This window comes from Delphinapterus leucas, chromosome 15, assembly GCF_059928025.1.
Source record: "Delphinapterus leucas isolate spDelLeu-1000000601 "Yukka" chromosome 15, BTC_Dleu_Yukka2, whole genome shotgun sequence".
In the NCBI taxonomy this organism is placed as follows: Eukaryota; Metazoa; Chordata; class Mammalia; order Artiodactyla; family Monodontidae; genus Delphinapterus; species Delphinapterus leucas.
Genome location: NC_143143.1, coordinates 45,188,177 through 45,214,648, shown reverse-complemented (window position 1 = coordinate 45,214,648; position 26,472 = coordinate 45,188,177). Strand labels below are relative to the sequence as shown.

Below are 26,472 nucleotides of genomic sequence, written 5' to 3'. Positions count from 1 at the left end.
CCCCTGACCCCCAGATCTCATAGAAATTGCTCTATGGCCAACTCTACACTAGAGCTTTTCAGAGAAATGTAATTTCAGCTCAACTAAGTTGACATAGTACCAAACAAACACAGAGATAGACTTTGAGATAAAAAGAAGGAGGGAGGGAGGAAACTATAGAAATGATATAATACAATCCTTTCCTTATAAAGACTTGAAAACTGGGGCCTGGAGAGACAACGGCTTGTCCACTGTCACAGAACTGGTGACAGGCCTAGAAACTCAGTCCCCTGTGTCTCTCTCTGGGTGATATCACAGAAAGAACGCTTAGATGTGAAGTTAAGAGGCCTAAGATTCTCCCACTAATTGTTTGGCCTTGAGGGGGAAAAAAATCCCTCAATTCTGGATTCAGGTTTTCTTGTGAGAGACTGGCACGTGGGCTAAGCCCCACAAACTGATGGTGTTCAGTTAATATCAATAATAAATGAATAAATATAGTCTCTCAAGAACAACCACTGTACAAAATTGCTCTATTTATACCTAACCAGGAAACCATGCTCCAAAGCCTCAGTAGTGAGGCATTCTTCTATATGTTCGTGAAATTTTTCTGGGGCTAGAGTGGATCACCCGGGTCCTTCCTCCTTTGTACAAGTCAGATTTCCAGTCTCTCAGCCATGTAGCAATCAGACTTTCTACGTTTTTCTTGTCACACCGTTGTGACTTCGACGTCTACCCCATTCAGTCTGAGCTTTTCAATAGGAGTCGTTACCTCATAGCTAGAGAAGCAAGAATCCAAACATGGCAGTAGGAACGAGCTAGAAAATTATCCGATTTCTAACTATGTATTTCTCTGTTTTGTTCACAAATCTGCCATTTGGGTAGAGTTCAGCAGGAAAGGTTCATCTCCACCCCACGTAGCATTACCTGGAGTAGCTCAAAAGCCAGGAGCTGAGGTCATGTAGGGGCTACTCGCTTACAGCTAGGGCTGTGAGTCCATCTGCACGCGGATCCTCCAGGGTCTCTGCTTCCTCATGGCACGATGATTAGGTATGAGAACGAGCATCCCAAGAGGACTGGGCAGAAACTCTATCACCTTTCATGACATGGACCCAGAACTCATAGATCTCTGCCAGAGTTCCAGGCACTCCCGGATTCAAGAGGAGGAAGTATAAATCCCATCTCTCAAAGAGAGGAGAATCTGCATTACATTTCAAGAGGAACCTGAAGCATGGGATATCTTGCACGCCATCTTGGAAAATATTGTCCACCACAAGTGGTGATCAATGCCCATGATGAGTTTATAAGCACAGAGCTTGCCAACTAAATGAGATCTTATCCAACAGTAACCCTGTGTGTGTATAAAAATACATGCACATATGCGTATATAACAAGCACTTGGCAAATGAGGTTAATTCTTGGATTCAACTTGCTTCCAAGATATTTTCAGTGTTATGCCTAAGGGTAAGGCCAGGGAACTGGGCGACTCAGTTAGCTTAAAATAAAAGTACTTTTCCCTCATCATCCATCTTCTGTTTGAGGAAAAAATAAATAAATCAGGCTGCTGAATTTTGGACCCATACCATTTCCATGGTAACAAACCCTAAAGTGCTAAAAGGTGGATTACAATTGTTTGCAATATTTAAGAAATCTGTATTTAGTCTGTAATGCCTAAAAGTACACTTAGTAGCAGTGAATAGCATTACCACTAACCCTCCCCTCCCCTCCCCCCCAACAAACGTACTCACACACACACACACACACACACACACCCAAAGTGTTTAAAAAAAATCCCAGGAGAGGACCTTCAGGATGGCGGAGGAGTAAGACATGGAGATCACCTTCCTCCCCACAAATACATCAAAAATATATCTACATGTGGAACAACTCCTACAGAACACCTACTGAACACTAGCAGAAGACCTCAGACTTCCCAAAAGGCAAGAAACTCCCCAAGTACCTGGGTAGGGCAAAGGAAAAAAGAAAAACCAGAGACAAAAGAATAGGGATGGGACCTGCACCTCGGGGAAGGAGCTGTGAAGGAGGAAAAGTTGCCACACACTAGGAAGCCCCTTCACTGGTGGAGATGGAGGGTGGCGGAGGGGGGAAGCTTCGGAGCCACAGAGGGGAGCGCAGTAACAGGTGCGGAGAGCAAAGCGGAGAGATTCCTGCGCAGAGGATCCGTGCTGACCAGCACTCACCAGCCGGAGAGGCTTGTCTGCTCACCTGCTGGGGCAGGTGGGGGCTGGGAGCTGAGGCTCCGGCTTCAGAGGTCGGATCCCAGGGAGAGGACTGGAGTTGGCGGCATGAACACAGCCTGAAGGGGGCTAGTGTGCCCCAGCTAGCCGGGAGGGAGTCTGGGAAAAAGTCTGGAACTGCCTAAGAGGCAAGAGACCATTGTTTCGGGGTGCATGAGGAGAGGTGATTCAGAGCACCGCCTAAACGAACTCCAGAGACAAGCGCGAGCCGCGGCTAACAGCGCGGACCCCAGAGACAGGCATGAGATGCTAAGGCTGCTGCTGCCGCCACCAAGAAGCCTGTGTGCAAGCACAGGTCACTATCCACACCTCCCCTCCTGGGAGCCTGTGCAGCCCACCACTGCCAGGGTCCGTGATCCAGGGACAACTTCCCGGGGAGAACTCACGGCACGCCTCAGGCTGGTGCAACGTCACGCCTGCCTCTGCCGCCGCAGGCTCGCTCCGCATCCATACCCCTCCCTCCCCCCAGCCTGAGTGAGCCAGAGCCCCGGAATCAGCTGCTACTTTAACCCTGTCCTGTCTGGGCTAAGAACAGACACCAGAGGGCGACCTAGATGCAGAGGCGGGGCCAAATCCAAAGCTGAACCCCAGGAGCTGTGCGGACAAAGAAGAAAAAGGGAAATCTCTCCCAGCAGCCTCAGGAGCAGCGGATTAAATCTCCAGAATCAGCTCGAGGTACCCTGCATCTGTGGAATACCTGAAAAGCCAGCGAATCATCCCAAAATTGAGGCGGTGGACTTTGGGAGCAACTGTAGACTTGGGGTTTGCCATATGGGACTGACTGGTTTCTGATTTTTATGTTTATCTTAGTATAGTTTTTAGCACTTGTTATCGTTGGTGGAATTGTTTATTGGTTTGGTTGCTCTTTTTAAAAAAATTTTTATGTTAATAATATATTTAATTTTTATTTTAATAACTATTTTATTTTATTTATTATTTTATAATTTTATTTCTTTTTTTAATCCCTTTTCTTCTGAGCTGTGTAGCTGACAGGGTCTTGGTACTCCAGCCAGGTGTCAGGCCTGAGCCTCTGAGGTGGGAGAGCCGAGTCCAGAACATTGGACCACCAGACACTTCCCAGCCCCACATAATATCAGTCGGTGAGAGCTCTCCCAGAGATCTCCATCTCAATGCTAAGACCCAGCTCCCCTCAACGACCAGCAAGCTCCATTGCTGGACACACCATGCCAAACAACTAGCAAGACAGGAACACAACCCCATCCATTAGCAGAGAGGCTGCCTAAAATCATAGTAAGTTCACAGACACCCCAAAACACACCATCAGACTCAGTCCTGCCCAGCAGAAACACAAGATCCAGCCTCATCCACCAGAACACAGGCATCGTCCCCTCCACCAGGAAACCTACACAACCCACTGAACCAACCTTACCCACTGGGAACAAACACCAAAATGAACAGGAACTATGAACCTTAAGACAGTAAAAAGGAGACCCCAAACACAGTAAGTTAAGCAAAATGAGAAGACAGAGAAATACACAACAGATGAAGGAGCAAGGTAAAAACCCACCAGACCAAACAAATGAAGAGGAAATAGGCAGTCTACCTGAAAATGAATTCAGAATAATGATAGTAAAGGTGATTCAAAATCTTGCCAATAGAATGGAGAAAATACAAGAAATGTTTAACAAGGACCCAGAAGAACTAAAGAGCAAACAAACAATGATGAACAACACAATAAATGAAATTAAAAATTCTCTAGAAGGAATCAATAGAATAACTGAGGCTGAAGAACGGATTAAGTGACCTGGAAAATAAAATAGTGGAAATAACTACCGCAGACCAAAATAAAGAATGAAAAAAATTGAGGAGAGTCTCAGAGACATCTGGGACAACATTAAATGTACCAGCATTCGAATTATAGGGGTTCCAGAAGAAAAAGAGAAAAAGAAAGGGACTGAGAAAATATCAGACAAAGATGTCACAAAGAAAGAAAACTACAGGCCAATATCACTGATGAACATAGATGCAAAAATCCTCAACAAAATACTGGCAAACAGAATCCAACAGCACATTAAAAGGATCATACACCAAGATCAAGTGGAGTTTATCCCAGGAATGCAAGGATTCTTCAATATATGCAAATCAATCAATGTGATACACCATATTAAGAAACTGAAGGATTAAAAACCATATGATCATCTCAATAGATGCGGAGAAAGCTTTTGACAAAATTCAACACCGATTTATGATAAAAAACTATCCAGAAAGTAGACATGGAGGGAACTTACCTCAACCTAATAAAGGCCATATATGACAAACCCACAGCCAACATCGTTCTCAATGGTGTAAAACTAAAACCATTTCCACTAAGATCAGGAACAAGACATGGTTTCCCACTCTCACCACTATTATTCAACATAGTTTTGGAAGTTTTAGCCTCAGCAATCAGAGAAGAAAAAGAAATAAAAGGAATCCAAATCAGAAGAGAAGTAAAACTGTCACTGCTTGCAGATGACATGATACTATATATAGAGAATCCTAAAGATGCTACCATAAAACTACTAGAGCTAATCATTGAATCTGGTAGAGTAGGAGGATACAAAATTAATGCACAGAAATCTCTTGCATTCCTATACACGAATGATGAAAAATCTGAATGAGAAATTAATGAAACACTCCCATTTACCATTACAACAAAAAGAGTAAAATACCTAGGAATAAACCTACCTAAGGAGACAAAAGACCTGTATGCAGTAAACTATGACACTGATGAAAGTAATTAAAGATGATACTAACAGATGGAGAGATATACTATGTTCTTGGATTGGAAGAATCAACATTATGCAAATGACTCTACTACCCAAAGCAATCTACAGATTCAATGCAATCCCTATCAAGCTACCACTGGCATTTTTCACAGAACTAGAACAAAAAATTTCACAATTGTATAGAAACACAAAAGACCCCAAATAGCCAACACAATCTTGAGAAAGCAAAACAGAGCTGGAGGAATCAGGCTCCCTGACTTCAGACTATACTACAAAGCTACAGTAATCAAGACAGTATGATACTGGCACAAAAACAGAAATATAGATCAATGGAACAGGATAGAAAGCGCAGAGGTAAACCCATGCACATACGGTCACCTTGTCTCTGATAAAGGAGGCAAGAATATACAATGGAGAAAAGACAGCCTCTTCAATAAGCGGTGCTGGGAAACATGGACAGCTACATATAGAAGAATGAAATTAGAACACTCCCTAACACCATACACAAAAATAAGCTCAAAATGGATTAAAGACCTAAATGTAAGGCCGGACACTATAAAACTCTGAGAGGAAAACATAGGCGGAACACTTTATGACATACATCACAGCAAGATCCTTTTTGACCCACCTCCTAGAGAAATGGAAATAAAAACAAAAATAAACAAATGGGACGTAATGAAACTTCAAAGCTTTTGCACAGCAAAGGAAACCATAAACAAGACGAAAAGACAGCCCTCAGAATGGGAGAAAATATTTGCAAACGAAGCAATGGATAAAGGATTAATCTCCAAAATTTACTAGCAGCTCATGCAGCTCAGTATCAAAAAGACAAACAACCCAATCCAAAAATGGGCACAAGACCTAAATAGACATTTCTCCAGAGAAGATATACAGACTGCCAACAAACACATGAAAGAATGCTCAACATCATTAATCATTAGAGAAATGCAAATCAAAACTACAATGAGATGTCATCTCACACCAGTCAGAATGGCCATCATCAAAAAATCTAGAAACAATAAATGCTGGAAAGGGTGTGGAGAAAAGGGAACCCTCTTGCACTGTTGGTGGGAATGTAAATTGATAGAGCCACTATGGAGAACAGTATGGAGGTTCCTTAAAAACTAAAAATAGAACTCCCATATGACCCAGCACTCCCACTACTGGGCATATACCCTGAGAAAACCATAATTCAAAAAGAGTCATGTACCACAGTGTTCATTGCAGCTCTGTTTACAATAGCCAGGATATGGAAGCAACCTAAGTGTCCGTTGACAGATGAATGTATAAAGAAGATGTGGTACATATATACAATGGAATATTACTCAGCCATAAAAAGAAACAAAACTGAGTTATTTGTAGTGACGTGGATGGACCTAGAGTCTGTCATACAGAGTGAAGTAAGTTAGAAAGAGAAAAACAAATACTGTATGCCAACCCATATGTATGAAATCTTAAAAAAAAAAAAAAAAAAAGGTTTTGAAGAACCTAGGGGCAGGACAGGAATAAAGACACACATGTAGAGAATTGACTTGAGGACACGGGGAGCTGGAATGAAGTGAGAGAGTGGCATTGACATACATACACTACCAAATGTAAACTAGATAGCTAGTGGGAAGCAGCCGCATAGCACAGGGAGATCAGCTCAATGCTTTGTGACCATCTAGAGGGTGGGATAGGGAGGGTGGGAGGGAGACACAAGAGGGAGGGGAAATGGGGATATGTATGTACATATAGCTGATTCACTTTGTTATACAGCAGAAACTAACACAACATTATAAAGCAATTATACTCCAATGAAGATGTTAAAAAATAAATCTCATAATTTATATTAAGTGACCGTAAAAGCAGGGAGAAATGAGTACAAATGAGACTGTTCAGCTTGTTCTTCTTAGATCTGGTTTGAACCAAATTTTCTCGTTTTGATTTTGATCTTAAGTAGGGGCTTTATAAATAATATGGTCATTTGAAGCCTGGAGAAAAAGTCAACCATCACAGGCACAGAAGTGAGAATAATTATAGTGTTTGGAAATTATCAGTAGTTCAATGCAGCTGGAGAGTAGAGTATGTCTAACACAGAACCTTATTATTTTTTTAACTTATTTTATTGAAGTGTAGTTGATTTACAATGTCTTAGTTTCTGCTGTACAGCAAAGCGATTCAGTTATACATATATATACATTCTTTATCATAGTCTTTTCCATTAGGATTTATCACAGGATATTGACTATAGTTCCGTGTGCTATACAGTAGGACCTTGTTGTTTATCCATTCTTTATATACTAGTTTGCATCTGCTAATCCCAAACTCCCAGTCCATCCCTCCCCCACCCACCTCCCCCTTGGCAACCACAAGTCTCATCTCTATGTCTGTGAATCAGTTTCTGTTTCGTAGGTAAGTTCATCTGTGTCATATTTTAGATCCCACATAATAGTGATGTCATATGCTATTTGTTCTTCTCTTTCTGACTTCACTTAGTATGATAATTCTATGTCCATCCATGTTGCTGCAAGTTGCGTTATTTCATTCATTTTTTATGGCTGAGTAGTAACAGAGTCTTATTTTTAATGTTAGGACTTTTAATTACGGTGTATTTCATATATACAGAAAGTGTAGAACATAATATGATATCCATGTACCCACCCCCATAGTTGATAGTTGTTACCCATTTGCCATATTTTTTCTAAATTGTTTTTCTTTCTCAATAAATAAAATATTAACTATTCATTTAAAATCTTACCTGTCCATCATTTTACCTTCCCTCCCTTATCAGAAATCATCATCATCTTGAAGTTCATGTGTCACATTCCTATGTATGTTTATGGTCATTAGTGCTTATGAACGAATCCCTACACTCTTGTATCTTTGTGCTTAAAAATTAATATAACGGTATCAAAGCAAGTATGTCCTTTTGTAACTTGATTCTATTGTTCGACATTATGATTCTTATCTTTAGCCACAGGGCATAAATACACCATAAGGATAGTGGAGACGAGCGTTCAGCATTGCACAGATAATCATTTATTCCGTTAAATTTATAGATCACCTGAGAGTAAGTTGATGGTGACAGTTTTTACATTTGTAGCAAACGTTACTGCCATGCAGACAAGGCAGGACACCAGAAATTCAAATGAATACAGGGAAAGGGAAATAGGGTTCTTTGCACCCCAGTCCTTCCATTTCTGGAGGTCAAGTGCTCTCTCCACCCTATGGGACAGTGACTGGGGTAGCGCTACGTGGTTTTTGGTGAAGTCCAGTGACTGCCCGGAGGTGGTCTACCGGCTGGGGGTCTAGACTTGTGCAGGGATCAGGAAGCCACATCTCCAAGCTTCCATCAGGGAAGCTGGGATTCCTGTGTCCTAATCCTCTCCCGTCCCACTCCTGCAGATCTTCTCTCCTACTGGGAACTTTGGGACTTGGCTCACATGACTCTGTCCCCTACAGGCTGGGAGAGCTGAGGGGTTGGGTGGATGACATCCATTTGGGTTTTTTCCTGTCCTGCCACCAGCATACCCCACTTCCGTTTCCTACTGATGTTCTAGTCAATGGCCAGTTGCAGTTTGATGGATGGGGTAATTTTTAACTTTTTGTACATTGTTAAAATAAAGGAACTAAAGGGGTGTTTGTTTTCAAGACACAAAATTGAGTCACCGATTTAACATCAGATATCCGTGAGCTATTATGTGTATCCCATCTCTCTTCTCTGTTTACCATATTACTCTCGGAATGTCTCAAAGAAACTCCTTACATGCAGAAGCTCTCGAAACAGAGAAAAGGGACTGTGTACACATTTTACTTTTGAAGTGGCACTTCCTTGCTCACTAATACCCTACCAGATTAAAGTTACATTGACCTCATGTACTGTCAGCTAATTATATTTTATTTCTGTTGCATTTCCAAGTATGTAAAGCTAAAAGCAAGTGACTGCATGCAAATTACACTGCGTGAAGCTTTTTAGGCCATGTTCAAATACTAACAGGTTTGATAAATATATTTGTCTAATAAGGGTAGGACAAAGAGCTCTCCGTTTACTGACATGCTTTATTGTCATTCTGCTGTACACCTCTTGTGTGGCTGTTTAATAGAACATAAAGTCTAGGTATCCTGGTGGAATCTCAGATCTTTTTTATAGCTTGCCGCAAAGTAGCTTATTGTCATTTATTATTTCTTATTTGATTTATATAACATCTTTCCACCAAATTGCCCATGGGTTTATTTACATAAAGAGTGCATTCACAAACACACTCTCTCTCTCTCTCTCTCTCTCTCACACACACACACACACACACACACACACACACACACACACACACACACCTCCACTCAGTGCTGTCATGTAGTTAGCAGTGTAGCACCAAAAATCTGTGGGAAGTTTTCTGTTTGTTTTCTGTTCCAAGACCACCATGTTCTGGGAAGGCATTTGCCGTATTTCCTTTCACTTTAAGTGTCTATTGTTTGCCTCTAGGTGGATCGGATCATCTTCTGTGTCTTCCTAGAAGTCGACTTCAAAATCTACAAAAAGAAAATGAGCGAGTTTTTCCCTGTAGGTGAGTAAAGCAATTTGTTTCCTTTGAAATTGGAGGTTGAAAAAGTCAGGGCATCACTTAATAATTCTACTGCTTTATTTTGCCTTTTAAAGGTTCTTACAAGTATGATTTCCATCCACCAGTCACACCTGGCAACTTGTATCTTAGATTTTAAGATCTAAAGGAGGTGACGGGAAATCTAGGCTCTGGACTTCTTCCTCTTACCAGGTCATTGTGTTGTCTTGGGGAAGTCAGTTTATCTCTTGAGTGAGGGGCTGGACCAAACGGCATTTCCTAAATTACATGACCTGTGATTTCTTCCCCACACTTGTAAGTTGTCCAGGCCTGTGCCTGTACCCACCGTGTTAAACGTGTTGGAAATTGTAAGGAGCCCATTTATATTTGTAGTCACAATTCAAGCTGTTCTTGCGTTCCATCCCTCTTCTCCCCAGTTTTCTCCACCCAAATTGCAATGAAGAGAAAGTCCTTTCTAGGGCAATCTGAAAACCTTTTTTCATCTTATAAGTCTTTCATCTTATTTCACACTTCTTTTTAGAAAGTAGGAGAAACCTCCAGGTTTTTAAAGAACCTTGAGTGAATTGATTTACCTCAACTGAACGTGCGATCCGCTGAACCTGGTTCATTTGAATACTGCTCCCCACTGTTCCTCTTCCAGCCTGTGAAGGCTGAAGCTTATTTAATACCGTGTTATTTTTACGGTGCCGTTTAAGTCCCGGTGTCCTAAACACTTTCCTCAGCCGTGATGAAGAATGGCTTCCAGGGCATTTCAAGCTACCATGAGCATTGTTGGCGCCTGCCTTTCAGAGAGATTTTTTGTTTTTTTTTTTTTTGAGGATTTCATGTCCCTCTGAAGTGGTCTTTCATGTAACCAGTGACTCTGGCAGGTAGAAAGGAGTGGATGATGGGTGCCGGTGCCCAGTCACCTTCTTCAGCAGCCTGTTGGAGCCCCCCACCCCATAGAGAGGATGCCCCACCCACCTGCAGATCAGGGCAGGACATAGAGCTACGGGACAGCTACAGAAAACTGCTGGAGTTGTTCAGCGCTGTGCAAATGATCAAAATGGGCTAAGTTCTCCTGGGTGATCTGAAGCCCTCCCTGATTTTATAATTGAAAGGTGAATCTGCTAAGTGTATTCCATTTGGGATTTTACAGTCTCCCCCAAATGGAACATAACATAAATCCAGAAGACTCCCATATGATAAAGAAGACCAGGGTTGTGGTCTTTTTTCTCTTTTTCCTCCTTCTCCTCCTTGTTTCACTTTTATTCATTTTTTAAGCAACTTGGTGTTTTACAGAGTGTAAAGCACATAGTAGCTGGTTAATAAGTAATTGTTGACATGACTTTAATAAATTCTTCTCCCCATAATCTCATGGCTTCTTTCTGTTTCAGTCTCCTTCTTCCATCGTCTCCCTCTATTTCCTACATAATCACAGTGAGCAGATTGTGCCTACGTTTCTGCATTTTTAAGTATTCTTAAAAGAAAGTGTCCATTCATGTAAAAAATGCAACTTGCTATGGTGTGCACTTGCAAATGTCTTGTCAGCGTCACAGCATGATTTATAAGACTTTATAAATCTTGGATTCCCTGATATGTTTGGAAATAATGACATCATATTCATTTTTATGCCTCCTAAAATGAAAACTTGTTTTCACTCTAACATATGATAAAAATAATTGTATAAGTATGATCCATTGCTATTAAAACAAATCCATCCATCAGCAGGTGTTTCCAGTGATGCACAGCCAAAGATCATATTACAAGTTTTTAAAAATGGGACAGTTTTAGTGGTTTAGAATGTATTAATAACTATGCAGATAAATAACTACGCAGATAAATTATTGTTTGAGAATTGCTACTTTAAATAAATCCAAAATGCATCTTAGCACTCAAGCGAGTGAAATAATAATAAAATGATCCCCAGTTTCAAGTCAGTGCTTTGAATCATGCCATGCTCATGAAATTATTTCCATTGCATATTTATAATAGTAGGTACATTTTTAAACTAAGTGTCAAAATCCTCCAATATTGTTGAGTATTTCTGCAATGCTGAGGCATCAGCCATTTGTAAATTCTAAATATGCACTATGAAGTAAAAGTGACTTCTAATGGAATATGTGACTGCTAATATAGGTGATATACATTATCTGTTCATAATTTGAATTTATGGTTAATTCATAACCATACCATCTTTGATTAGAATATAATTTTTCTGACTTGCCATATATTCCCCCTGGAGTGACTTCAGAGTTTCTCTAACTAGTCTTCTTAACCATTCCGAATGCAATAATGATCATAGTTTAGAAAAAAAAAGTCATTTTTATATTAAACCAAATCTCTGTGTTTGGGGGTACTTTAATCCCATGTCTTTAAATTTCATAATTGAGACTCTAAGACAAAATGAAGGAGAAACAATAAAAGTTAGTCTAGAAATGATCATAATAAAGATATAACACATGCATGACTACTACCTAATATTAATGTTAGGAATAATAGCTAACACTTATGGATTGCTTTCTGTCAGCCATCAGATATATGGGCTAAATCAGTTAATCTTCATGATAACTCTAAGAAAGTGGCACCATATCAACCCTCCTTTTTAGATATGGAAAATGATGCACACTTCAGAAAAGTGAGACATACAGCTAGGAAATAACAGCTGTATTTTAAACTTGAGGATGGTATCTGTCATTGCACAAGTGATAGAGCATCTTCAGGGAAGGCTGGGATGCATTTGGAGCGTTGAGAAAGTCTCCCTAATTTCATCTGATGCCTATCACTTTTCTAATCTGCCATGCTTCTCGTTCCTCTAATATCTGAATATTTCCTCATGAAACATTTTCTAATATGAGTCAAATTGGTACTTTATCATAGATTTCAAAATCAGATTCCATCCAAATCATCCAGGTAGTGCAGTGCTATTATCTGTAGGCAAGTGGCACCAGGAAGCAAAAAGGACCATGGGAGAAGATGGAAAATGTGGAAAATGCCTGTATTAGTTTACCAGGGCTGCCAGAACAAAGTACCACGGATTGGATGAAATTTATTTTCTCACAATTCTGGAGACCAGAAGTTCAGAATCAAGGTGTCAGCTGGGTTGGTTTCTTCTGAGGCCTTTCTCCTTGGCTTCTAGATGGTCATCTTTGCCCTGTGTCTTCGTGTGGTCTTCCCTCCGTGTGTCTCTTTGTCTTCATCTCCTCTTCTTCCAAGGACACCAGTCATACTGAATCAGGGTTCACCCCAGTGAACTCATTTTAACTTCATTACCTCTTTAAAACCCTATCTCCAAATAGACACATTCTGACGGACAGAGGGTTAGGACTTCAACATATGAATTTTGGGGGGCATACTTAGCCTGCAATAGGGCCCATGATGGAAATGCAATAGGAACCTCAGAGGAAAGAAACCAGCAATGCTTTTTTTTTTCAGCTGTTTTATATCTTTCTGTGGGTGGAACACATAGGACTTTTTACTTCCGGGGGTATTATTTGGAAGTCTGGTGTGGCATCTTTATGAAATTACCATACACTTTGGTTGCAAATCATTTATATTTACAGTGTGTCGTTTCATAGAGTACAGCAAACAATGTTTATATGATTCTAGTCAGAAATCTTTTTGTTCTTTACATAAAAGGTTTGGATTTTTCAGTGTGTAGGATTTATCATGTGTAGTTTTCACTGAATGTAGAAAACAAAACATAAAAACACAATTTCTGATCTTGAATATGAAAGTCTTTTTTTTCATTGGAGTCTTAAGTCCTAACAGAATTTAGGAATGTTAATTTTCCTCGTAATAACAATGTCAGATTCACAGCTTTGAGATTATATCAAAGAATCCTGGCGCTGGAAACTTGAAGGATGTCATGGTCAAACCCACATCCTCCCTGACTTGAGGGAAAGTCACATTTGTTTACTGTAGGGGTTCCCAACTAGAGGTGATTTTGCTCTTCAGAGAACATTTTCAGACATTTTTGTTTCTCACAACTGGAGGAAGGGAGGAGCTACTGGCAACTAGTGGGTAGATGCCAGGGATGGGGCTAAACATCCTATGATGCACAAGACAGCCTCACCCAGCAAAGAATTCTCCAACCACAGATGTGAATAGTGCAGAAGTGGAGAAACTGTGCTACTGTAACCGTCTGTCTCTTACCATTCAGGCCACCAAGGCAGACTTTGCCTTTGGATTGGGTTTATTTCTGCCTGCTGATGTCTTACCCAAGCTTATCTGTCTAGCTGCATGTGGAACCTGTGCCCTCAGCCCAACCTCTGACTTCCTAGATTCATGACCCTCTCTTAGTCTAGACTTCCCTCTCCCCATTTACTCTGGACTCACAGATTTCTATGTTACCCCCGCCCCACTGCCTGGTTCTCCCAGCCCCAGCTCACTCCTGGTATCAGTCATCTACACCAGGAAATCCAATGTAATAGTCTCAGAAACTGTGATTAAGTGTTATGTAGGTTTTATACACCTAATGAATAAGTGTGGAGGTGAAGGCTAATATACAGAACAAGGAAGAACAAATTCACCAATTTTTCTCTCTACATACCTCAAGCAAGGCTTATTACGTCTCTGGCTAAAAGTTTTCACCTTTATCACTGACCATTGAGTTAGTGACCATTTGTTGATGAAATTACCTTGTGAACTGACAAATATATTTGATATTAGAAATCTTCCATTCTGTACCAGTATCCAAGCTCAACTGATTCATTCACAATGAAAACAGCTATGACTAAAAAATTTACCCATATTCTGTTTATTTTTGACCCTGAAAGCAATTAGATTTGCCCAGTTTATTTTCCAGTTAGGAAATTTATATAGTTTATGCACAATACTCATTTTGACTTATGCAGAGTTAAATATAATTAAAATATATCTTTCAAATAGTAGCTAGCTGAGAAAACTGATAAAATAGGAAAATGCTTCCGGGGTGGAGATGTGTTCCTCCTAAACCTACCACTTGTCTCTAAGAGGAAGATTTGCTTTAGACAGATAATTTCATTTGTTTTTATGACTGTGACTCAAAAACCATTTGAGAAAATCTAATAGGAAAAAGGCTGGGGCTTCCCTGGTGGCGCAGTGGTTGAGAGTCCGCCTGCCGATGCAGGGGACATGGGTTTGTGCCCCAGTTCGGGAAGATCCCACATGCCGGGGAGCGGCTGTGCCCGTGAGCCACGGCCGCTGAGCCTGCGCGTCCGGAGCCTGCTGCTCCGCAACGGGAGAGGCCACAGCAGTGAGAGGCCAGCGTACTGCAAAAAAAAAAAAAGAAAAAAGTCTGAATTTTCCCCTGTTTTCTTGATAGACAGCAAAATAGTGAGCCATTTGACCCACTAATATTTGGGGGCCATTTCTCAAGTACATTATAAAATGATAAACTTTATAAAGTTGCAGAAATATCCAATGCCTTAAAAATGAGCTTGAGAAATGGTACATACATATAGAAATACATGTATGATAAGTGTTAAATTAGTAGTAGATAAAATTAATATATATAGGAATAATAAATAAGTTTATAAATTATAAACTTTATTGGAGACGATTTTTGGCCTTAAATATGGATATTCTTTGTTGGACATAACACAAAATCATTTGAATGAAAAAGTCAAAGCATAAGTCAAGTTTGAGAGTTCTGCCTTGGCAACCTCTTAAATATTTAAACAGATCACAATGGCTGGCTAAACTGCATAGGCTTTATTCAAATATTGACGGATATGTTATTAATTTATTTTGAGTATGCAGACATATTTTGTTTCATGCTTTTTTCCTACTTAGACATAAAATACCATAAAGAAAATCCCAAATATAGACTTCGATGAGAATCGTCATATCCTTTGATGAGAATTGTCGTATCTTTTAACACATGCCTATCATTCTCTAAACAAAACAAATCAAGAATCTTCTCAATCAGATTCCAGTTATTTTGGCCTCCTTAAAGTCTTCCAAATATGAATTAACTTGTATTGACACAAATACATCTTTCATTAATTTTCCTGGCCATGTGTTTCTATCATTTATTTCTGTCTAAATTGTATACACTCTTGCAAGGTAACTCCACTGGATTTTTATATTACGATTTCTTTTTTAACCTCTGTCTTGTCTCACCAATGAAAAGGTAAATTTGGAGAGAACACAGACCATTTCTGATATTCTGTTTTACTTCCATAATCTGAAAAATTTCAAAATATGTGCTGGATGTTTATTAAAGTGAGTAAAAAGCTACTATGACCTTAAGCTGAAACGCTATTTAACTGAAGCCTCAAGTAAAAAGTCTTTTTTTTTTCAGATATCATAAGTATTGTTACCAGATCTAGATGAGGGGACAGCACTTCTTTCCATGTATTTTTCACTTTAATCATAAGGAAAGACTATTTCTCCAAGAATATTTTTCTAAAATTATATCCTCTGACAAACGGACACGACTTTTTAAAATTTTTACCTGAATCTGTTCTTCCAAAGCTAAAAAGAGAAAGGTACGGTCAGCCTTTCACATTCACAGATTCCATATCTGTAGAGTCAACCAACCATGGATTGAAAATATTAAAAAAAAAACTTTTTTTAGAAAGTCCCTAAAAGCAAAACTTGAATTCACTGTGTACTAAGCGTTTACATAGCATTTACATTGTATTAGGTATTATCAGTAATCTAGGAATGATTTAAAATATGTGGGAGGACAAGCATAGGTTATATGCAAATAATACACCATTTTGTACAAAGGACTTGAGCATCCCTGGGTTTTGGTATCTGCGTAAGATACCTGGAACCAATCTCCTTCAGATACTGAGGGATGACTCTATTCACTCTACCCCTTCTTCATCCCCCTTCTCACTCATTTTATAAGTTCTTCTCATCCACCATCAGTATTACATGCTTCCTGTGTGTCCAAGGCTTTGATCATGGCCGCATTGAAAATACAGTTCTTATAAGATGCCCGAAGTGGCAAGTATTGTACAGAACAGCTGGAAGACAACATCAGCAAATAATCAAGTACAGCACTGAAATAGTCATAATACCAGCATTTCTGAGGCAAATACACATGAGGGCCAGGGTGGTTAAGCTAAGTTTCATGATGAATGTGGCACTGCATTGGGCTTTAAAGGATGAGCAGGAGCAGAGGAGTGATGCCAAATGTTGTGTAAGTGACACAGAGGAAGAAGGGCCGTTCAGATGGGAGAATCTGGGAAGTAAGTAAGATGGTTGTATTCGATGTGTGAATCCTTGACTCGGAAATGTTGACACTCATCACCATGTAATAAGCAGCTGGGCACAAGAGCAACGTGATAGATCCTGTATTTAAGAGGGATTAATTCATTCCTCGCCAAGAGACTGGCCTTCCAATACTAACCGAACGACATAGGCTTACCATCTGCTTTTCTTGGGACGGTAGAGTGAACAGAGGCTGAAGAAAGCTCAGTCAGCTGCCCAGAGTCACATAACTGGGTATTTCTGACCTCAAATCCTTTCTACTACGCAACGTTTCTTCCCATTGCAATCCCCAAAAATGTGGACAATTGTTTGAAGCTCGACTTTCTGCTAAAAAAAGTCATACATTATCAGTTTGTTGTAATAGTGCTAGAGTTTCTGACAGGCGACTGTGCCTCCAGCCACAGGGAATATCCACATTTCCTTCCTCTTCTTACCTGCTCCCCAGTCATCAGTTTTCCAAGAGCATTAATGAAGCACAGGATGCCATGATCTGCCAAGGTTTTCTTCACTCTTGCTGTTTCAGCACAATGGTCAGAAGGCCAAGCTTGAAGGCACTGGTGACAGGGGTGGTGAAGATCTGAAAAAACTAATGACTAGTGAAGAGCTTGGTACATAGTCAAAACCGTCTGTTTATTGGGGAAAAACCACTGGGTTTGTTATCACAGGAGACAGTTTCTCTTCCTGTGACAACCACCTTAGAACCGTGTGACTTTGTGCCTGTTGTTTAATCTGTCCATGCTTCAGTTTTGTCCTGTGCACACACAATAATAGGATATTTCCAAATAGAATGAATAACAATGTAAATGAATATTCAGAGAGGTGTCTAGACCAAGGATCATACATTTTAAAATATGTGTGTTTATTTCTTATTATAATTTTAAAAGGAGGTATTTCAATGATTGTGACCATCTTTTAAAATATATATATATAACTTCTTAAAAATATATATATAACTTTTTATTACAATAGTAGTACAGATTTGTAGTAAAAATAGAGAATCCGAAAGAAAAAATTACAAACCACCTTTTATCCCATAGTTCAGAGATGAATCAGATTTTGTTGTTTATCCTTCAGATCTTTTCAAATGAAAAAGGAAAACAACCAGAAATGCAGTCTTATAACTTGCAGTGTGTCACATACCACAAATTGTGAACATTTTTTCATGTCATTATATATTCTTCCATAACGTAATCTTAAGGGACCCAATGTTTACCCCAAGCCATACTGTTGAACTGTGAAATTATCAATGCAAATTATTCTCTACCTGTTGATGAATAACACTTATAGAAAAACATCTTTATAGGTAAACATTGGCACACATCAACAATTTTTTTAGAATACTTTTCTAGAAGGGGCATTACTTTTTCAAAATGCATACAAAATCAAGATGCTTCTGTCAAATCAGCCATTGTGTTGCAGCCCTATGGGTGAGTGTCATGTACTCAGGGGACATCATTCCCAGGGTCAAAAATATGAACAATGACACCTCATGTTGAACAACCTGGGTATCTTAGTCCTTTCGGGCTAATATAACAGAAAACCATAAGCAGGAGGCTCATAAACAAGAGAAGTTTCTCTCTCACAGTTCTGGAGTCTGGAATTGTGAGATCATGGTGCGAGCATGGTTGGGTTCTGGTGAGGATCCATCTCTGAGTTGCAGGTGGCCGTTTTCTCATTGTATCCTCCCATGGTGGAAAGACAGCTCTTTGAGGTCCCTGTTATAAGGGCACTAATCCCATTCATGAGAGCTCCACCCTCATGAATGGGATTATCTCCCTAATTACCTCCCGAAGTCTTATCTCCTAATGCCATCTCACTGGGGGTTGGGATTTCAACATATGAATTTGGGGAGAACACAAACAGTCCATTGTACTGAGTTTACATTCTCATGAACAGTGTGTAAGAGTTTACTTTTCCCCCTGTCTTCCCAATGGTGTATATTCTCATGTTATCGCTTTTATACATGAAATAAGCTAATTAGTGGGTAACAAAGTGCATTTCTTTTATTACTAGTATAGCTAATCCCCTTTATTCAGTTGTTTGTTATCTCTCTAAATGTCTTACGTGAAATTGCTAATCATGTCTTTTGCACATTTTTATTGACTATTTCATATTTACCTTATTGATTTGTAAGAACTATTTGTATATCAGAACTATTAATCTTTTCAAATGTATGTTGCAAATAGTTCCCCAGATTGTCATTTGTCTTCGTGATGTTAGATATTATTCTCTTATAACCAAAACCATGAGGAAAGGTAGAAGTAAAGACCAAAGAAAGATGAAAGAAAATGTAAAATAAAAGGGGGGCGAATAGAAAGAAGGGAAGAGGGGGAGATGAAAGGAAGAAAGAATGAAGGTTGAAAAAAGAAAAGAAAGCAAAGAAGAAACCTTTTTATACAAGAGAATGAAGTTGAAAACTAAAAACTCACAAAAGACCTTGATTTTAATCCTATGTACTTGATCCCATAGGACATTATTATTTCTAAATGGAAATGTTCTTAGTTCCGCTCCTCAGAAATTTTTTTTGCAAAGCAATCTGCTTCCTGATTTACTGGATGTGGTAGGAGGAAAGATGCCTTAACCACGCCCCACCCCGCAAAGATGCCTTCATCCCCAGAATTTGTGAATATGTTAGGTTACATTGCAAAGGGGGAAATAAGATTGCAGGTGGAATTAAAGCGCGGATTAGCCGATATTAAAATAGGGATGTTATCCTGGATTATCTGAGTGAGCCAATATAATCACAAGCATCTGTAAAAACTGGGAGAGGGAAGCAGAAAGCAGAGAGCTAGAGGGAGACATGACTGGAAGGATGTTCAGAGAGAGGCAGCGTTGCTGGCTTTGACTGTGGAAAAGGGGGCCACAGCTAAAAGGAAGGTGGGTGGCCTCTAGCAGCTAGAAAGCTGAAGAAACAGATTCTCCCCCAGAGCCTCCAGAAAGGAATGCAGCCCTGCTGATGTCTCGATTTAGCCCAGTTAGATCCACGTCAGACTTCTGACCCACAGAACTGTAACATAAGAAATTTGTGTTGTTTTAAGGCACTAAGTGTTGTAGAAATTTTTTATAGCAGCACCAGTAAACTAATCTGTCAGTTGTCTTTGAATAAAGGAAAAAAACACAAGCAAAGCTGTTGACCCAGTCTGAATTTTACATTTTTAAAAAAATGGCATACTCAGTGTATAGAAAAATCTACAGAATGAAAGAATTCAAAATTTTCTTTAATTATGAATATTTACGGGGACTTGGCACTTTTGTGCTCATTTGTACACTTTTAATGTCTGGATTGCATCGATGGTTAGAATTATACAAGACATGCTTCCTGTAATGTGACATAAATGAGTTGATTGCCTTCTTAGGAAATGGGTGCTAAGTATTTCCACTTGATGGGCCTCAAAAGCTACAAACACATTTTGCCTTCAATGAAAATCCAGTGAAGTGTTGCTGTAACCAAGCAGCCTGAATGCAGGAACAAGCAGCAGGCATAGACAGAAAGCAATCTGTCTCTTCAAACCGGGGGAATGTGCAGTGTGTGTAGCAAACGCTGATAAACAGCAGAACAAATAAAGACCTGGGAACACAAGCCTTGACTAAGCGGAGTTTGATCTCATTAGGAAGTTCTGATAAAAGATAAGACAAGGAACTTCCCTGGTGGCTCCAGTGATTAAGAATCTACCTGCCAATGCAGGGGACATGGATTCGATCCCTGGTCCGGGAGGATCCCACATGCCACAGAGCCACTAAGTTTGTGCACCACAACTACTGAGCCTGCACTCTAGAGCCTGAGAGCCACAACTACTGAAGCCCATGTGCCCAGAGCCCATGCTCTGCAACAAGAGAAGCCACCACAATGAGAAGACCGTGCACCACCACAAAGAGGAGCCCCTGCTCGCCACAACTAGAGAAAGCCCGCACGCAATGACAAAGACCCAATGCAGCCAAAAATAAATAAATAAATAAATTTTTTAAAAGATAAGACAAAATGCTGCTGGGAGAAGGGAGGATGCTATAGGCATCTTTACAAGCACCCCTACAAGGTGCTTTTGAAAGACCCTTGGAACATCCTGGGTAGACTGGTTTCTGTTCTGTAGTTGAAAACATTGAGGCAAATGCAGGAAAAAGTAATAACTTTCAAGGAATAGTGTATGAATGAAATAATTCCTAATAAGTCACAGAAATAAGAATAAAGATAAACAATAGAGGGTTTTTTTTGTTTTTTTTTTAAATGTTGAGCCTTCTTTTAATTAATTTTTATTTTTGGCTGTGTTAGGTCTTTGTTTCTGTGCAAGGGCTTTCTCTAGTTGTGGCAAGCAGGGGCCACTCTTCATCGCGGTGTGCGGGCCTCTCACTGTCGTGGCCTCTCTTGTTGCAGAGCACAGGCTCCAGACGCGCAGGCTCAGTGGCCATGGCTCACGGGCCTAGTTGCTCTGTGGCATGTGGGATCTTCCCAGACCAGGGCTCGAACCCGCGTCCCCTGCATTAGCAGGCAGAGTCTCAACCACTGCGCCACCAGGGAAGCCCTAGCGTTTTTCTAAATTTATTTTATTGAAGTGTAGTTGATTTACAATGTTGTGTTAATTTCTGCTGTACAGCAAAGTGATTCAGTTATACATATATACATTCTTTTTCATATTCTTTTCCATTATAGTTTATTATAGGATGTTGAATATAGTTCCCTGTGCTATACAGTAGGACCTTGTTGTTTATCCATCCTATATATACTAGTTTGCATCTGCTAATCCCAAACTCCCAATCCATCCCTCCCCGACACCCCTCCCTTTTGGCAACCACAAGTCTGTTCTCTATGCCTGTGAGTCTGTTTCTGTTTCATAGATAAGTTCATTTGTGTCATATGTCAGAATCCACATATAACTGATATCATATGGTAATTGTCTTTCTCTGTCTGGCTTACTTCACTTAGTATGATAATCTCTAAAACCATCTATGTTGCTACAAATGGTATTATTTTCATTCTTTTTTATGGCTGAGTAGTATTCCATTGTCTACATGTACCACATCTTTATCCACTCATCTGCTGATGGACATTCAGGTTGTTTCCATGTCTTGGCTATTGTAAATAGTGCTGCTGTGATCATTGAGATGCATGTATCTTTTCAAATTATCATTTTGTCCGGATATATGCCCAGGAGTGGGATCTCAGCATGCGTCTTTTTTTTTTTTAATAATTAATTTATTTTTTGGCTGTGCTGGGTCTTCGTTTCTGTGTGAGGGCTTTCTCTAGTTGCAGCAAGTGGGGGCCACTCTTCATCACGGTGCATGGGCCTCTCACTATCGCGGCCTCTCTTGTTGCGGAGCACAAGCTCCAGACGCGCAGGGTCAGCAGTTGTGGCTCATGGGCCTAGTCGCTCCGCGGCATGTGGGATCTTCCCAGACCAGGGCTCGAACCCGTGTCCCCTGCATTGGCAGGCAGACTCTCAACCACTGTGCCACCATGGAAGCCCTCGGCATCGGTCTTTGAAAAGTTGTCAGTCTCCTTCACTTGCTATTCACTCTGTAGTCCACAGCAATCATGCAATTCTCTCTACCCTGCTACCGCCACTGTCCTTGTGGAGGTTATCAGAACCTCTTCAATGGGTGAAGTGTGGTTATTGAAACCAGTGCATATTCGATCACCTGACTCCACATGACCTTTTGCAACCTTTATCTTACTTGCCTGGGCAGCCTTTGTCCGGTTCACCATTCTGTCCTCCAGTTCTCTTCCTGCCAGCCCTCTCTGATATCCTCACTGCACAGGGCCATCTCCAGCCAGGAGTCCCTCCGCATCTCCCCCTCAACACATCTAAAACTAAATCCAAAGTCTCCCCCCCAACCCCATCTTCCCTCTCCTGAATCCCATATCTCAGTAATTGGTACCATCGTGTACCTAGTTGGCCAAGCCAGAACAGCAGAACCATGCAGTTTTCTAAGCAATGCCTTTTATTTATTCATTTATTTATAAAGTAATGAGATTTGAGTGTTCCTCTAGACAAAGGAGCAGCTTGGGGTGGGGCAGGGTGGGGAGAAACAATTTTGGCTTTTTAAAAAACTTTCTCCTGACCCTCTCAATGACGTTGCATAACATGGAGTTAGCAATCTGTTAGGTCCAGAGGGTCCTAGTTTTCAACGTAATGGCAAGATGCTCACTCTGAAGAATTCCTCTTTATCAGTCATTCTTTGCTTGGAATTTCTGCTTTGTCAGGTTTTTCAAGAAGCCATGAGGATACCCATATCTTCCTTACTTCATGGAACTCCTAAAAAGCTTGGAGCACTTTATTTTTGCTAATAATATTTCTTTTCTCTGCAAATACAAATTGCTCCTAGAGGCCCTGGATAATGAGTTATTTAAAAGATAAGGGATGCAGAAGCAGCCTGTGGTATGAAAATCAAGCATTAAGAGAGAGGACTTGGATGCACATGAGATAAAAGCCAGAAGAAGATCATCTCAATTGTCCTGCTTGACAGACTTGCCCATATGTGTGGGTGTCCCTGAAATTTTGAGGAGGATATTGTATGATCTGTTTCAAGTACCTGTCAGTTTTTTGTCCCCCCTTGGGAGTGGAGAGGCTGCCTTAATAGCCCATGAGGGTAACTTTTTCCTTTGTAACACACTCCTTTTTCCATGCAACCCACAGGCCTCTTTAAATCCAGAGCTAGTCTCCATCCATGTACATGTTCCTCAGCCAATCTAAGGGTCCTGGCCATGGACCATGATAACCGTGCCCTCCAGCTATGTGCTAGCTGGGTGACTTCAAGCACATATATCTCATAAAGAGAATAACTGTTTCTTACTCTCAACAGTCATGTGGTGTGGGCATCCCTTCCCAGCATCAGTATTGGTTAGACATCCAAGTCATCTCAGCTTGGATATAAAACGAGACAGCTACCGTTTTTGAATGATTCTCCTCTCCAGCGCACAAATAGTACTTTTTAAGATCGGCTTACATGAGCATCACCTGCAGGGCTGATTAAAACAGAGTGCTTGATCCCTCCCCCAGAATTTCTGATTCAATAGATCTTTAGTGGGACCCAAGAGTTTGCATTTCTAACAAGTTATCAGATGATAATCATACTGCTGGTCCAGAGACCACACTTTAGGCTGAAGTTCTGTGAGGTTTTGTAGTCTGTTTGTTTGTTTTTTATTCTTTTTACTTCCCCCAAAGACTGCATTAGTGATGGGAACTCTAGGCAAGTACAGGAGTAAGGCACGTCCCAAGCCATTGCAAAACACATGGTATACTTTATTTTTCAAACAAGTGTGGGACTATTTGTTACTGAGAAATGAGCTGCTTCTCTGAAGACAGATATCTTTAAGGCAACAGTCTTTCATAGTAACTCTGTCTCCCATAAAAGATGAAGTAGATTGACATTAAAGTAGGTTACATGCTTCCTTATGAAGGAGTTTCTGAAGTGCATAAAGCTAGGTGTTACTGAAAACTGGTTATTCATGGGAAACTAGTTGTTTTTCAAACTTGTTTTTGACCAAAATAAGAACTTTAGTCATATTTGTAATTTTTGTGCAGAATTCAATAGGATAATCTGACGGAGAATGATGTACTGAATAAAAATTGTATCCATTCTGAAACTGACATCAAAGAGGCCCCTTAAGATGAAATGAAGTCTTAGTCTCTGGGTGGTCCCTGCTGAGGAAGGGAAGGGGATTTTCCAGAATTGGCATTTCTGAACACACAGAACAACAACAGCTGGTAGATTGCTCTCTATTTTGAAATGGTATCACTCTGGCTGAGAACCTTTTTTTTTTTTTTTTTTTTTTAAATTTATTTTTGGCTGCGTTGGGTCTTCGTTGCTGCACGCAGGCTTTCTCTAGTTGCAGGGAGCAGGGGCTTCTCTTCTTTGCGGTGCGTGGGCTTCTCATTGTGGTGGCTTCTCTTGTTGTGGAGCATGGGCTCTAGGCACGTGGGCTTTAGTAGTTGTGGCTCGCAGGCTCAGTAGTTGTGGCTCGCGGGCTCTAGAGCTCAGGCTAAGTAGTTGGGATGCATGGGCTTAGTTGCTCCTGCTCATGTGGGATCTTCCTGCACCAGGGCTCAAACCCATGTCCCCTGCATTGGCAGGCAGATTCTTAACCACTGTGCCACCAGGGAAGTCCCTGGATGAGAGCCTTTTATTTTTGTCCTCTAATGAAGAAATATGATGTTTGAAGAACTGTTAAAAAGGGCAGCTCTCTGCCCATGCTCCATCCATCTCTTAACTGCTTCCCAATTTTGAGTGGCATGACTCCCCATTTCCATAGGCTATCATCTTCTTTTATACATTGTCTTTTGGTCCCTGCTTTTGTTCGAAAAAAATTCTTGCTAGAAATGTGTTGCATAAATATGGCTCAGGTGAGCACATTATATAGAATAATGTTGAACTAAAGTGGATTTCATTAATAAGTAATGGCACTTTAGGTACTTTGTGGGCCAAAGTACTCTTGCTTGATTTTAACACAAATACCAAAATATTAAGGCATTTATTTTTAGTAAATTTCTCTCATGAAAACATGTTATCACTCGAAAGATGGTATGTCATTCCTCTGCTTAAAGTTGCTTAGTTCTCAGGATGAATTTAAAATGCTTCAACCTGGTATACTAATCAAGATTCTTCATAGAAACAGAACCAATGATATGTATATGGAAAGAGATATAAGGAATTGGCTCCCACAGTTATGGAGGCTGACAAGTCCCCAGATCTGCAGTTGACAGATGGAAACCCAGGAGAGCTGATGGTCTAGTTACAGTAGGAGTTTGAAGGCCTAAGAACCAGGAGGGCCAAGGGTGTAGTTTCAGTCCAAATGCCAACAGTCTTGAGACCCAGAAAGAGCCCATGTTCCACTTTGAGTTCAAAGGCACAAAACATTCAATGTCCCAGCACAAAGGTAGTCTGGCAGAAGGAGTCCCCTCTTACTTGTGGGAGGGTCAGCCTTAACAGATTGGATGAGGTACATCCATATTAGGGAGAACAATCTGCTTTACTCAGTGTACGGATTCAAATGTTAATTTCATCCAGAAACATCCTCCCAGACACTCCCAGAATAGTGTTTGGCAAATGTCTGGGCACTCCACGGTCCAGTCGTGTTGATACATAAAATTAAAATTAACTGCCATATTCAGCATGGAGCATGGAAGATCCTTTGATAGCTAGAACAGATCACTTTAACCGTAGTTCCTCCTATAACTTCCCTTCAGCCATTCAAAGCTAGTTTTATTTCTGTAAAAGCATCTTGGCTATTCATATCCACGTCTTCTTAGCTGCTTTTCCCTCTGCTTGAGTGCGATTGCCCTTGTCTTAGGTTTGAGTACCCATACCCCACCCCAGAAGCAGACTTGAAACACAAATTCAAGTGGAAATCATTTATTTGAGAGAAAATATCAGGAAACACCAGCAGGGGAGAGGAGAAGCAAGGCAGGGGAGGGAAGGAAGGCAATAATGTTAAGTTTTAAGCCCATCACCACTAGACCACTGGGACTCTATCCTATGCTTGGGATTGGGGAGATTCTAGGAGACAGTGTAGAACATGCCATGTGAGAAGTAAGGGAGCTGGAGGCCTTATATGCAAATCCTGTCAGTCATTTTGTGAAAGGCTGCCCTGGGCGGTGGGGGTGGGGGATGGTAATTCCATGACACAGCAATTCAGAGAAAGCCCTCAGGCAAAGATACCCAGGGGCTGGGGGCTGGAGGTCAGGCTGGCAAAGCACTGAAGGGTGAAGGAACAAGGGGTGTAGGCAGGGCACCCACACCTACTGGGCACCTAGTGCAGCTTTCACTTCC

At 40.6% G+C, this 26,472-nt stretch overlaps 1 protein-coding gene across 1 annotated transcript in view; it reads left to right on the top strand.

The window, feature by feature from the left end:
* The window catches only part of MACROD2 (mono-ADP ribosylhydrolase 2), a 1,987,750-nt gene that overhangs the window by 1,781,936 nt on the left and 179,342 nt on the right, over nt 1-26,472 (top strand). The window contains exon 9 of the mRNA XM_022594140.2: nt 9,429-9,510. Within this exon, the coding sequence (XP_022449848.1) occupies nt 9,429-9,510 (82 nt within the window). The remainder of the gene's footprint in view (nt 1-9,428; nt 9,511-26,472) is intronic.